At 37.0% G+C, this 15,652-nt stretch overlaps 1 protein-coding gene across 2 annotated transcripts in view; it reads left to right on the forward strand.

Annotated features, from left to right (window-relative positions):
• TM9SF2 (transmembrane 9 superfamily member 2) overlaps nt 1-12,816 on the forward strand; it is a 64,872-nt gene extending 52,056 nt beyond the window's left edge. For both annotated transcript variants that reach the window (XM_002742519.7, XM_078373918.1), the window contains exons 13-17: nt 1,805-1,964; nt 3,921-4,072; nt 5,163-5,274; nt 8,988-9,159; nt 12,119-12,816. In XM_002742519.7, the coding sequence (XP_002742565.1) occupies nt 1,805-1,964; nt 3,921-4,072; nt 5,163-5,274; nt 8,988-9,159; nt 12,119-12,186 (664 nt within the window). In that variant the 3' untranslated portion in view covers nt 12,187-12,816. The remainder of the gene's footprint in view (nt 1-1,804; nt 1,965-3,920; nt 4,073-5,162; nt 5,275-8,987; nt 9,160-12,118) is intronic.
• The last annotated feature ends 2,836 nt before the right edge of the window (nt 12,817-15,652 follow it).

The following is a 15,652-nucleotide window of genomic DNA, read 5'->3' on the forward strand; positions in this document are numbered from 1 at the left end:
TTGCAGTGTAAAGCCACATAATCCATATTTTTCTCCATCATTTTACTGAAACAGATAAGTTTACCAATAATGTTCCCATTTTCAAATCCAGAAACCATTTTCTCTCTCTGCCTCTCTGTATTGTTTTACGTCGGAACACCTTCTTGAAACTCCTTCCTGTTTTGGCTTCATAGAAATTCTCCTTTGATGGTTCTTCTTTTATGTCTCTGATCAGTATTCTTCATCCTGCTCTTAAGTATAGGTGTTTACCAGCAGGTAAATAGAGTGTTCTGAGAACTCAAGTATTCAGGGGCTGGGGGACTTGATGGTCACCTAGGAATAGAAGGAACATTTAATAACAGGAAATCTAGTCATATAATTCTACATAAATAAACACTTCCATATAATTATTACAACAGATGCAATAAAATGACCTTTGATAATATTGAGCATTGTTTTCAGGTTTTAAAAAAATTTAATAGAGAAATACTGCCTTGTATTAAAAAGAATCTGATCTCTACTTCAGAACCAACATCACTGATAATAAAACACTAGGGGCATTTATTGGTGCATACTCTTTCATGGCTTGTTATTTAAGCTCTATTCACAGTAAAGGAGGAAACAAAAAGGTGGATTTCATCTTATTATTTATAGATTACATGATTTGTATACAAAGAAGACCAACAAATTTTAACAGTAAAACTTGTACAATTAATAAAAAGAGTTTGGCAAAATGGCTAGGTATCAACTAATGTTCCAAGATCCTAAATACCACCATTAACCGGTTAAGCGTTTTAATGGTAGTGGTAGTTATGCTGGAAGAGGACTCTATTCATAAAAAACCTACCCAAGAGGCCTGAAATAGCCTCTCAAAGTATGCAGAATCCGTAAGACAAGCCTAGAAGGTTATTAACTAGTAAGGGATGGAAATTCACCATGTTTCTTGATGAAAAGACCAAGCATTGTGAAGGTGTTTGGAGATGTCCAGGGGCTGCTGGAATGAAGAATACAGAAGTAGATCCTGTATCCATGGCAGCATCCTAGATGTGGCACCATGAGCCAGAGGAACTGTTAGATGAGTGGGACAACTGATTCTCTTTATGAAGGGAGAAAGTCTTCAGTTCTAGGTGGCGTCAGACCAAATGCAGCAGGCGTAACTACTGTATGAGAGCATCTGTATGATCCCAGGTTAGGGAAGGCTTTCTTAAACAGAGTACACAAGGATAAAGGGGAAAGTTGTAGCACTTAAAAGCTGTGTGGGGTAAGTAGAAGTGATTATTGTATGATTACAACCATATTTTAAAAAATGTATTCAGAAGAAAGACTGAAAGGAAATTACACACATTTAGATGTTTGGGTTTAGAAAAACCCACAGTCTACGACAACAAGATATTTGACAAGGATTTAGTAAGTAGAGTATGTAAATAACTCACATACATGACTTGGCAAGACATGCAGCCCAAATGAAAACTGAGCAGTGGATGTCAGCAGCACAGCACAGAAGGTAAAACCAAAACAGCCAACAAACACTGGACGCTTGCTGCAGTTTTCAATAAGAAATACAAAGGAAAACAACAACCTGACAATTCCAAGTGTAGTGAAAATATGTAAAGAACTGACTTTCATGGGCTGCTAGTGGGAGTTTAAGTCAGGCACACCCAATCTGAAGAGCAACTGGGTAGTTTCTAGTCAAGTTTTATGTTCACTTATCCTTTCGGCTTTCTTTGTATATATATTAGAAACATAGAAGTTGTAATATTAATTACATATTATTGTTACATTTTGGTGACTTTGGTTTTACCCAAAAGCCTGTTGTGTCTTTCAGGATTGTATTTGCTGACTTCTTTATAATGAATCTGATCCTCTGGGGAGAAGGATCTTCAGCAGCTATTCCTTTTGGGACACTGGTTGCTATATTGGCCCTGTGGTTCTGCATATCTGTGCCTCTGACGTTTATTGGTGCATACTTTGGTTTTAAGAAGAATGTAAGTTTATAAGTGTTAACTTAGATGAATTTTAGCTGCAGAAATTAGCATATGTCATCTCAAAAGATATTATAAATGTGTGTAAAGATGTAAACTTGTCCTTTAGGGTCTGGATTTCATAGAATATTTTATAAACAGTATTATTTAGGAATGTAGGAGAGGTTACAGATGTAAACTTGGTTTCAAAGTGTCTTAAGTAAATAGAAGCTAATATAGATTATTTGGGAAAGAAATGCTGATATCAACTAATGAAAACATTTAATTTATTTATATTACATATATAAATTATTATGTTACCTTTTTTAAACCCAAATTAGGCATCTTTTTCTCTTAGCTATAAGTGTTTTATTAATTTTATTATTATATTTTTTTTGCAGAGATTGGGTTTCACCATGTTGGCCAGGCTGGTCTTGAACTCCTGGCCTCAGGTGATCTGCCACCTAGGCCTCCCAAAGTGTTGGAACTACAGGCGTGAGCCACCTCTCCCAGCCAGCTATAAGTGTTTTTAATGCACAAAGCTTAACTAAGTAAACAAAGAGGATAGGTTAAGAAGTCACTATAAGAAAAGTAGCTGCAGAGTAAGAGTAGCAAATGTTTGTGATGTGTAGCTTTGAAATAAATTTTATCTGCTTCCCTGCTAATACTGGATTTTAAGGAAGATTATACTCAGGTAGGTTATACTCAGGTTTGAGTCCTTCCTCTGGTTTCCCACCCTCAGTCAGCCTTCTCTCACTTTGCTGCCCCCTTCTGCCCTCAGGCTAAGAGGGAAAAAAAACTAACAGGATCTTATTCTTCCATCTCATCAGTATGCTTCTCTAAGTGCACTTCAGTATCCCTGTCTTTTCCTGAAAATATGGAGTCCACAGGGTAAAAGAAAGACTGTGTGGTTAGTATACTTTGTGAGCAGGACCCAGAAGTCCCTGGCAGAAGTTGGCACTGCTCAACAGCCTCTGCTGTACTTTCATGCCTCTCTGCTGAAGGATTTTTTAAAAATTCTTTGGCATTTTGTTTAATGACTTTATATATCTGAAGTAGTGAACTGACAGGTTTGAATTTTTAGTTACATGGATTAAATAATTACTTGAAATTCCAAAATTTTGCTGTTTAAAGTTTAAAATATTTCTATTTAATATCAGCCTGGGAAATTTAAAAAGATATTTAAAATGTAAGTATTGGAGAATGATATACATGATTCTCTCCCTGTATACTCACATATCTACATGTAAAATTATAATCTAGTCTGCGGAAGTATGCTCTTAATGAAAGTACCAAGTTTAACATTTTGATTTATCATCACAAAACTATAGAAGGATGTTTTTGAACTTTGGTACAAGAAAATGAATTTTTGCATCTGTACTCTTCCCCGCTCATGTGGCTGCTTGTGTAGGTTCCAGTGACTTTTATACCACCATGTATTATGTCATGAAAGAGAGAAGAGTTGAGAATATCACCAACTCCTTGTGGTCATAAAACTCCATGCAGCAATTCATGGTTGTTTTCATGTTCTTAGGTCTTAGTAAAATGAGCAATTTTAATAAAGATGACATTGCCCACCTCCAAATAAAAATACATTGACCAAAATTCCAGAACTAGCTGATTTCTTACAGTACATATGTAATGAAAATGAAAAGCCGAACTCTACCTTTTTATTAGCTATTATTTTCCACATATTCTCTTATCTCCTGGGTACTTCTTCCTGTGTCTAAAGCCATTAGTCAGTGGATAACTGCTGGAGACAGTGTTCACTTTTTCCAGTAGACAGACTGAGCATTGTCCCTGATGGCACCTGGTTCATGGCTTCTAAAGACAAAATTTCAGTTTGATGTCTTAAGTAGACTTCATTTCAGTTAGGGACAACATTGAAGCTGGAGAAAAGCAGGCAAATAATCTTGTTCAGAGAAGAATATTTAAGACGGATACATAATTAGGAATTCTTCCTTTCTTTCTTTACTGAAGGCCATTGAACACCCAGTTCGAACCAATCAGATTCCACGTCAGATTCCTGAACAGTCATTCTACACGAAGCCCTTGCCTGGTATTATCATGGGAGGGATTTTGCCCTTTGGCTGCATCTTTATACAGCTTTTCTTCATTCTGAATAGTATTTGGTAAGCTAAGGACAAAGTTATCTCATTCTCATTACCATTATATGTAATATTTGCTTTTTGTTTGTTTATGTGGTTTACTATTTGTATCTTATAAATGTAAGCAGTTCTCCAGTAATCAGAAATCTTAAAAGCCAAAAGCTTATTTTTATCTTTTCTATGTGGGAAAATGAACAATAGTGGTAACAGCTAGTATAATATGAATTGAAGGCTTGTTAATTCTTACACTTCCTTAATTCTTATTCTTCATTCTCAGAACTCTGTGAGATGAATGTTATCCCCATTTTACAGAGTTGTAAATGAGGCTTTGGAAGTTCAGTAATTTGCCTGTGTTACACAGCAGCCCTGTGACAGAAAATTAACCTCAATTTCTCCAAACCTATGTTCCTAACTCATCTGTACTGCCCCAGAGAGAGGTTCCTCTGAGCACTTGGAGAGGATTGGAGAAGGGGTTGGTCTAGATGACCTGCAAAGTCCTTTCCAATTCTCAGACGCTTTCATTCTCCGATTGCTTGTTCACATGTAAAAACTCGTAATAGTAATTTTGAGCCATTCTCTTGTGTGTCTGTGTGTGTATAAATACATAGTGTTACATCATGATTGTTACTGGATCACATTGACGTATGTTACAGAAAGTACCAAGGTTGGAGGTTACAGAAAGTGAGAACTAAATGTGAGCTTTTTAGTGATTAGAACATATCTTTCCTTCCCAGTCGTAATACTAATTTTCCAAATTTAACTGGTTTTATTGTATGTGATAAGAAACGGTTACGTATTCTTAGTTGGCTCTGCATTTTCAGTAAGTTTTTATCAAATATGCCTGGCGCACCAGGAGACGAGTAGACTAGCCAGATGGGAATAAATAGAAGTTTCAGGCCTCCCTAAGTGGAAGGCAAGTCCAGTGACATGGGCATGTTCTTCCTGCTCCTCCCCTTCACACCTCATCACCAGCCCAGCCTATGAGAATTCATCTTGTTTGGTTAGTTGAGAGAAAAAGCAAACCTTTTTAGTCCAAGAAGAATGAAAAGATTGTGTTATGTATTATGTCAAATTGAAAATATTTATAGTTTTATCTTGACATGTTTGATTATAGGTCGCACCAGATGTATTACATGTTTGGCTTCCTATTTCTGGTGTTTATCATTTTGGTTATTACATGTTCTGAAGCAACTATACTTCTTTGCTATTTCCACCTATGTGCAGAGGTATGTATTTATAACTTTGGCCTATTGTAATTTGTATATTAATTGAAATAATGTCTGTAGATATATGTTTATTGTGATAGAAATTGACCTGTATTCCTAAATCAAATGTAACCTTCTTTAGGATTAAGATATCCTAATTCAGAATATTTAGTTATAGATTACTATTAGAAACTTTAAAATGTTAATTTTCCGAGAATGGCATGTTGTCCTAAATTTTCACTGTTGTTTTTTAACCGACTTAAAAATGAATACTTTTGTGATATGTTTCTATCATGCCTGAGATAAAAGAATATATAATCATATTAAAAATTTTAAAAAAATTTTAGACTGAAAATTTAATAAAAGTAAACTAGTAAGAAAATTTATTAAAGAGTTTCTATAATCACATTGTAAGGAGTTCTATTCATAGCAGCATCAAAATGATAGTATCCTTATGTAATACGTAGAACTGAATATTAAAGCTTTAGATTGTGTTAAATCTATAATATATTGGCGAAAAAAATCTAACTTTACTAAACTTAGTATGTTATTCAAAAAATTGAGATTAAATCACATAACAGAAAATGAACCATTTTGAAGTAGACAGTTTAATGGCACTTATATTTACAATGTTTCACTACCCCCACCTCTGTTCAGTTTCAAAATATTTTTATCACCCCTAGTTAAAGCCCCATGCCCATAAGCAGCTACTCATCGTGCCTCTCTTCCCCTAGGCCTTAGCAACCAGTAGTCTGCTTTCTGTCTGTTTTGCCTGTTCAGACGTTTCTTATAAATGGAATCATATAATATGTGACCTTTTGTATGTATCTTCTTTGACTTGGCTTGTTTTCAGGGTTCATCGTGTTGTGGCATGTAGAGTACTTCATTTCTTTTTATGGCAAAATGATAAATTTGTTTATCCATTTACCCATTGATGGGCATTTGTGTTGTTTCTGCGTTTTGGCTGTTGTGAATAATGCTGCTGTGAACACTCATGTACAAGTTTTCATATGGGTACCTGTTTTCGCTTTGGGATATATATCTAGGAGTGGAGTCACTGGGTCCTATGGTAGTTCTTTCTGTTCAATTTTTTGAGGAACTACCAAACCTTTCCACAGTGGTTGTGCCGTTTTACATTCTCACCAGCTATTTACATAGGTTCTGTTTCTCCACATATTTGCCAACGCTCACCTTCCATTTTTGAAAAAATTGTAGCTGTCCTCGTGGGTATGAAGTGGTGTCAAATTCTGTTTTTGATTTGCATTTCCCCATTGACCAATGATGAGCATTTGTACTTGTGTTTGTTAGCCATTTGTATGTCTTCTTTGGAGAAATAGATATTCAAGTCCTCATGCTATTTTTAAATTTGATTGTCTTTTTGTTAAGTTGTGAGAGTTATTTATGTATTCTGGATAGTAGATTTTTATCAGATTGTGATTTGCAGTTCTGGTTCTATAGGTTATCTTTTCACTTTCCTGATAATGTCCTTTGCACAAAAGTCTTAAATTTTTATTAAGTCAAATTTATCAATTTTTTTCTTCTGTTGCTTATGCTTTTGGTGTCATATCTAAGAATCATTGCCAAATTAGGGCTGAGTGTGGTGGTTCACACCTATCTGTAATCCCAACACTTTGGAAGGCTGAGGCGGGAGGATCACTTGAGCCCAGGAGTTTGAGACCACCCTAGGTGACATAGTGAGATCTTGTCTTTGTAAAAAAAAAAAAAAAAAAAATGACAAAATTAGCCAGGCATGGTAGCAGGCACCTATCATCCCAGCTACTTGGGAGGCTGAGATGAAAGGATCACTTGAGCTCAGGAGGTCTGGCTTCAGTGAGCCATGATTGCACCACTGCACTCCAGAACCTGGGCAACAGAGTGAGACCCTGACCCCACCACCCCCCACAAAAAAGGAATTATTGCCAAATTCAAGGTTATGAAGATTTACCCCCATGTTTTCTTCTAAGTTTTATAGTTTTTGCTCATGTATTTAAGTCATTGATCCATTTCAAGTTAGCTTTTGTATTTTGTGTGATGTAGTGTCCAGCTACATTATTTGACATGTGAATATCCAGTTTTCTGGTACCATTTGTTGAAAAAGCTGTTTTTCCTCATTTAATGGCCTTGGCCAGCTTGTCAAAAATCAATTGACCATAGATGTAAGGGTTTATTTCTGGATTCTCCATACTATTCCAGTAGTCTGTATGCTGTCCTTAGGCCTGTGCCACACTATATTGATTACTGTGGCTTTGTACTAAATTTTGAATTCAAAAAGGCTGAGTCCTCCAGCTTTGTTCTTTTTTTACGATTGTTTTAACTATTTGGAGCCCGTTGCCATTCTATGTGTATTTGAGGATTAACTTTTTCATTTCTGCAAAAATGGAATTACTGGAACATTGGAATTGTGATTGAGATTACGTATTGTTGGATCTGTAGATCATTTGAAGAGTATTGCTGTCTTAACAATATTAAGGCTAACGGTACATAAACACAGGATATCTTTCCATTTTCTTAGGTCTTCTGTCATTTCTTTCTGCAAAATTCTCTAGTTCTCATTGTTCAAGTCTTCCACTTCCTTAGTTGAATTTCTTCCTAGGTGTTTTATTCTTTTGAAGTCTATTTTAAATGGAATTGGGTTTTTTGTGTTTTTTTTGGGGTTTTTTTTGGTTTTTTGTTTGTTTGTTTGTTTGTTTTTTGAGACAGAGTTTCACTCTGTCGGCCAACCTGGAGTGCGGTGACATGATCTCGGCTCACTGCAACTTCTACCTCCCAGGTTCAAGCGATTTTCCTGCCTCAACCTCCTGAGTAGCTGGGATTACAGGTGTGTACCATCACACCCAGCTAATTTTTGTATTTTTAGTAGAGACGGAGTTTCACCATTTTGGTCAGGCTGATTTCAAACTCCTGACCTCATGATCCACCCACGTCGGCCTCCCAAAGTGCTGGAATTACAGGTGTGAGCCATTGCGCCTGGCCTTGAATTGGATTGTTAAATTTTCTTCTCAGATTGTTCATTGCCGGTGTGTAAAAACACAACCAACTTTTGTATGTTGATCTTATACCCTGCAATTTTGCTGCATTTGTTGATTAGCTGTTGCAGTTTGTGTGTGTGTGTGTGTGTTTATTTAGGATTTTCTAATCTTAGTTTGCTTTTTTCATACATTTATTTTTCACATGTTCCAAAGGGCAAGAGAGATAGTGAAGTATTTTCTTTTAAAAGATCTTCTGCTAAGCTATAAGCCTAAACTTAAAAGCAAGAAGAGCTATTTTAATAATCTACCTTGTTTAAATTATGTTAGTAATAACTGAAATTGGATTCCAACCAGGCCTTAATAGAATAATCTTCTTCCTAATACAGAGTTGACTAGACTTTAATGTAAGTAATATTAATGTTGAGCCATGTAAGTAAGTTGTAGGCTATTTGTACATTGCTTTTCTTTGGGAAGGATACATTTTGAAATACAGCCTAATGCTCTATTATTCATGAACAGTTTAAGCTTCTTCCACATATTTTTAGCCAGTTTTTAAGGAGCCCCACCAAAGACAGTGGGTGCTTCTTAGCACCTTTAGTGAGGAGTGAGGAATGGGTGAAGTTCAATAGGAGAAAGAGCCTGGAACCGACAGCAGGAAGTAGATTGGGGGCTGTCTCATTTATTATGCTTGCTTTGAACCTTAGTAAGCTACGTGTTACCTATTAATTGGAATGTAATTCTTGTTCTTTTTTCTTTACTATCTAGGATTATCATTGGCAATGGCGTTCATTTCTAACCAGTGGCTTTACTGCGGTTTATTTCTTAATATATGCAATACACTACTTCTTCTCAAAACTGCAGATCACAGGAACCGCAAGCACAATTTTGTACTTTGGTTATACCATGATAATGGTTTTGATCTTCTTTCTTTTTACAGGTAAAAATAGAATTTAAGTGATTATTTTATAAGTTTTTAGACAAATAATTTATAAGTGTTTGTCTTTTTTAAAACCCATAAAGACTTATTCTGTTAGTGCTTCTGTATTTAGTCCTCAACACAACTAGGCATAGTTGGGTCTGCCCACCTGTGAGTTGCATAAAGATGGTAAAACAGAAGCTAGGGGAGTTGTGGTAAAGGTTCAGGGACACGTGGGCCAGTACAGCTCACGGTTTCCCTCTGTTAACCTCTTAAAGGTACACACAGATGGGTTTTTTGGCCACTTCAGAAATAGGGTAGAAGCTATAGTGACTTAAGTTTAAGAGTAAATAGAGATTGAGGAGGTGAAGTCAAGATGATATTGAGAGTAGGTAGAGGGTATCAAGGAAAGATAATAGGACCTTCCTCAATCTAGAAGTTTAAAACTAGAAGTGTTTATCCCCACTCCAAAATTCAAGCACTGAACAGGATATAGTGGTATTATATTGGTGTTAATTTTATGTGTGTATATATTTTGTCTAGCCAACTAGATAAAAGTTTTCTGTGTCTCAGAGCCCTGGGTGCTTGGTAAACATTTGTGGAGTGAGTGACTGAACTTAAAAAAAGAAGTTTAGCACCTTTCTTTGTCACAAGTAATACTGCACAGAGTATGCATCTAAAATTTTAGCTCATCATGCATGTTATGGAAGAAAATACAGGAGCCAAAAAGAAAAGAAAAAAACCATCTTTTTTTCTGATGAAAACTTGTTCTACTTTTCACTCATCTGTTAGCGTTTCAGAGCCTGGAGTCGGGTTTCAAAGTGCCTCTGCTGCTCCTTCAGGCCTCACGCACTTAACAGCGATTCTTTATTCCAGGTTATTGATCAGATACGGCGGGTGAGGCGGGTCGTATCTTGGTGCTACATGATAGATTTCAGTCTAGAGCCATAAATTTTAATAAGTCATCTATAAAACAGCAGTAGCCAGTGAAACAAGGAATGACTGTTTTTGTGCCCTATCCGTGTGTCTATAAATGCATATATAGAATAATTTATTCCTAGCCTACACATCAAAAATAATAATCATTGTGAATATCTTCTTTTTCCAGGCATATAATACAGAAAAATGATAGCTTAACCATCACTTGTATGTTACTGATTTTGATTTTTTTAAAAACGGAGTCTCACTCTTGTCACCATGTTGGCCAGGCTGGTCTCAAACTTCTGACCTCAGGTGATACACCCACCTCGGCCTCCCAGAGTGCTGGGATTACAGGCATGAGCCACTACGCCCAGCTGATTTTGATTTTTAAAGTGTTATCTTTTCATTCATTCAGAGTTAAACAAATTTCATAATCTGAATTCTGGAGCCACATCAAATTGAACCAACCAGTTAACCAGTAACTTATAGTGTGCTTCACTTTGTGGAAGCATTCTGGATGAGGGAGTAGGGACCCCTTTACCTTTCTCTAAAATAGGGTGTGGTTTGTATTTGCTTCAGAACTCCAAAGCAATGCCATTTTATTTTATTTAAGTCAATTCATTTTATAAAACAGAAGTAATTATTCTGTCACAAAAGGAAAGATGCCATTTTTAGTATGTACATATATTCCATATTAAGAACAAAATTAAGTAACTAACTTAAGTTTCTTAGAGTTGCATGGATGGGGATTAAAGGCTTTTCTCATCTTAACATATTTTTTGTCATCTCGAAATTTATGCAAGTAAGCACAGAGCTGTATAAATATGTCTGTGTTCGTTATTGCTTTTCTGAAAGTAACCCTAACCCTAGCCTGAATAATAACCCTTTTGAGTATGCAAAAGATTCATTTGTATGTCCTCCAAAACATACATAGTAGGGCCTTGCACATAGTAGGCCCTCAATACCTGCACAGAGTAAGGATGGGTATAATGATGTTTGTGATTTCCCATGATAATGTTCCATGTATAGTCGCTTGATTTAGAAAACCTCCTTTAATACTTTCTCTGAGTACTGCATTTTAAACAACGGAGAAAACCATTGGTGGTTTAAATATAAAATTTATGCAAGGACTATTTATATCCCCTTATGTGTGCATATGCAAGGAGTACTACACTTGAAGTCAGAAAAAACGCATTTGAATTCTGGCCACCAGTACCATCAGGTGACTGTGAGACAGTCACTTAACCCCTTTGAACCTCATTTTTGTCTCATTGAAAGAGTGTCCACATCTAGCATTCACATTTTTTGGAATCTAGACTGATACCTGAAAATCAAGGCATGCATTTTTTTCCATGAATTATCTCATTTACTCTACATAACAGTCTGTTATGAGGACAATGAGGAGGCAGTGAGGAGAGAGAAATTTCTCCCTGTTTAACAAGATAAGTGGGCTTGGAGATGTCAGTCAGCTTGCCCAAAGATGATATACACACTTGGTAACAGAGCTGCTCTGTTCTCTGGTACCATGCTGTCTCATTTTCAGCTAGGATGCATTTTTGTTATTATCCTAATCATGTCACTTTTAACATTTTGTAAAGACTTACTGAAATATTTTAATTGTAGTTCTTTGAAGACTGATAACTTCCAATAACCGTACTTGGAAAATATCCCCATTTAATCATTCCTTGAACCTGTTGATGTTTTCATATCATACCCTAAAAAATTCTAGTAGTGTTTTCCATTTTGTTATAAAATATTCTTGAATAAGAAAGGACAGTTGACATCCTTCACTATTTTCTATGTAGTAAGGAAAATAATGTGTATTATAGAAAGCTTAGGTAATCTTATAGTAGAAAAATTTTCTACCAGTTTTTGTAAGAAACTTGATTTGAGATGGTTGTATATTTTTCAGATGTGCTCATAGATCTGAAGTATATATTCCTGGTGGGTAATAGCTTATAGTTTTGTGACTTTTTTTAAGGAACCAGTCATTGTAAATCTGTATTTTTGTTTAAAGTATGAAACTTCCTTTGTAAAGGGTTTATTTTTTCTCTTATAGGAACAATTGGCTTCTTTGCATGCTTTTGGTTTGTTACCAAAATATACAGTGTGGTGAAGGTTGACTGAAGAAGTCCAGTGTGTCCAGTTAAAACAGAAATAAATTGAATTCTTCATCAACAAAGACCTGTTTTTGTGACTCCCTTGAGTTTTATCAGACTTATTGGCCTAGCAATCCTTCAGAAACAACGTAATTCTAAATACACCTCTTCCCATACACCTTTCCCCATAAGATGTGTCTTCAACACTATAAAGCATTTGTATTGTGATTTGATTAAATATATATTCAGTTGTTCTCAATGAAGAGCAAATTTAAATATTATGTGCATTTGTAAATACAGTAGCTATAAAATTTTCCATACTTCTAATGGCAGAACAGAGGAGGCCATATTAAATAATACTGATGAAAGGCAGGATACTGCATTGTAAATAGGATTTTCTAGGCTCGGTAGGCGGAAAGAATTATTTTTCTTTGAAGGAAATAACTTTTTATCATGGCAATTTTGAAGGATGATTCCTATGATGTGTTCACCAGGGGAATGTGGCTTTTAAAGAAAATCTTGTATTGGTTGTAACTGTTCATATCTTCTTACTTTTCTGTGTTGACTTCATTATTCCCATGGTATTGGCCTTTTAAACTATGTGCCTCTGAGTCTTTCAATTTATAAATTTGTTATCTTAATAAATATTATAAAAACATCTTCGGTGCATCATTACCTATTATATATTCAAGGAGGTCTGTAAATACAAATTTATTTACCAAGGTGTTTTGAAATGATTTATATTGTATCAGATTTTATTGGATTTTGTTAATATAACACTTTCTGAGTTTTGATCCGAATGAAGTTTCACAGTTTAAGGCGTTGTCTAAAATGTTCACTTTGAGGCCATAGAGGAGGTTGAAGTCATGTGTATCTAGACGGATTAATAATCTACATTTTACTTCTAAGAGTTAAGAAATGCACTGTTTGTCTTTCACATTCATCTAATTGAAATCCATGTATATAGAATATAGAAATGTGAGGTGATTCAGAAGTATCAGTCTGCTTGTATGTGTGAGCATATTCATTTGTATTCTAGGGTCTCTCAGCTTGCTGCTTAGGAGAGCAAATCAGATTCTGTCATTAAACTTACAACTAAAATTAGTAGCTGTCACTTATATGATGTTGCTGGTCTCTTACTGAAAAAAAAAATATATATATATATTTTTTTTTTTTTTGAGATGGAGTTTTGCTCTTGTTGACCAGGCTGGACTGCAATGGCACCATCTTGGGTCATCGCAACCTCCACCTCCTGTGTTCAGGCAATTCTCCTGCCTCAGTCTCCTTAGTAGCTGGGATTACAAGCATGCACCACCACACCCAGCTAATTTTGTATTTTCAGTAGAGACAGGGTTTCTCCATGTTGGCCCGGCTGGTCTCAAACTTCCGACCTCAGGTGATCCGCCCGCCTTGGTCTCCCAAAGTGCTGAGATTACAGGCGTAAGCTACCACACCCGGCCTTACTGATTAATTTTATGTCACTGTCCTTTTTTTAAAAAAACAGACCTATTCGTTTTGAAGAGTGACGGAGGAGCCCTAGTCATTTTTAACCTCTCACGGTAACTAAGTATGTAAGATAGAAGAGTTTCTTTCTGTTTTATTTTATATATCTCTTGTATTTATTTTTTATTGGTAGAGTTGTCCATTAGTATCCACGGAAGATTGGTTCTAAGGACCCTCGTGGTTACCAAAAGTCCACGGATGCTCAAGTCCTTGATATAAAAATGGCAAAGTATTTGCAAATAATCTACACCCATCCTCCCATCTACTTTAAGCTATCTCTAGTTTACCTATAATACCTAATACAATGTAAGTGCTCTATAAATACTTGTTATACTCTATTTTCTATTTGTGTTTTTATTGTTTTTTTAAATTTATTTTTTGAGCATTTTTGATCTGCTGTTGCTTAAATCTGCGTATGCAAAACCCCCAGATAAGAAAGCTCAATTGTTATTCTCTTACAGAGCTGTTGACACAGGCTGGTTGACCCAACAAAGAAGTTTTATTTTTTAAAAATCCTGATTCAGACACCAGATTAGTTTTTATTGGCCAGAGTTAAGTTTCTTCAGTTTTATTTTTCCTTTAGTGAACAGTTAGCTTAGTGATTTGATTTAAAAGTCAGCTGATTGATTTGGTATAACTACTTCTTCTAATTTTTTTAAGAGTTTTGCTCTCATATTAAAAAGAAAGAAAGAAAAAGTTTCGCTCTTGTTGCCCATGCTGGAGTGCAGTGCCACAATCTCAGCTCCCTGCAACCTCTGCCTCCCAAGTAGCTGGGATTACAGGCGCCCACCACCACACCCAGCTAATTTTTGTATTTTTAATAGAGGCAGGGTTTCACCCTGTTGGCCAGGCTGGTCTCCAACCCCTGACCTCAGGCAATCCTCCCACCTCGGCCTCCCAAAGTGCTGGGATTACAGGCCTAAGCCATAGCACCCAGCCTTTTTCTTCATATTTTGAAGTAACCGTATTTCACACATAAACAGTGGAGAGGCAATTGGGAACATGAAATTGGAAGGTTAAAGGAAAAGACTTAGGAGTCAGCAAAGCCAAGGAAGGAGACAGTGACAAGGAAGATGAACCAAGTGAGGAGGGTGGGAAAGAAAAGACCCCTCTCCAGGGCTTGGATCCCGCCCATCCTGAGGGGTGCGCTGCTGCGGCTCGCCCAGGAAGTTCTCCAGGAAGGCAGCCGCCAGCATAGCAGGCGGTTAGGAGCAGGGGCTTGTCTCATTTGAGTATAGCCCAGGACAGAATCAGTTGTGTTGTGCATGTTGTGAGACCCCAGTGACCACGAACACCGGGGAGAAGTCTTCGTGAGCCATGGTAGCCGCAGGCAGCTGCGAAGGCGGGGGACATGTCGCCAAGACCGAGAAACCAGGTAACTGCCATGTTTTCCTGATGGAGAAATGAGGGAGAAACCCAGCTGTGCTGCAGGGCAGTCCTGCGTGCTGGCTAAGGGCACCGTTCTGCCTTCAGCTGCTTCCCGGCCCCGCACATCAGGGAGGCCACCCAGGCTTTCAGGCAGCACCCTGGCTCCCTGGTGTCTCCCAGTTTCTCCAACTGTGCCTTCACTTTGCACCTAGTTACAGCCTCACCCCGCTTTCTTCCTGTCTGTTCGAGTCTTTTGTCTTTATTTTCCCTTCTGTGTGTTCAAACTCTCCCTCTCCGTGCTTTCCATTTTAAAATACATCCAACTATCTGCTAGTTTTTTGTTTTTGTTTTTTAATGAAAACAACTCATCTGACCGGTTTCTCCTTCTTCTCCTTGCCTCTCCCATCTGGCTTTGCCGTCGGCTTCTAGCTTTCCGAGGATTCTGCTGGGAACCTTGTTGCTGAGTTCTCCAGCACCCCGCCCCATCACCTGGGCCAGCCCTCATTTTACCAGCTCCTTACTGATGCGACACTCGATCCCTCTTGGAAACCTTGTCCTGAAAGCAGTGTTTCTCATAGTCTGGGTCTGAACGCTTTGCATAAGGAGATTGTCACAAACATGTC

The sequence above is a fragment of the Callithrix jacchus genome, chromosome 1 (genome assembly GCF_049354715.1).
Source record: "Callithrix jacchus isolate 240 chromosome 1, calJac240_pri, whole genome shotgun sequence".
Lineage (NCBI taxonomy): Eukaryota > Metazoa > Chordata > Mammalia > Primates > Cebidae > Callithrix > Callithrix jacchus.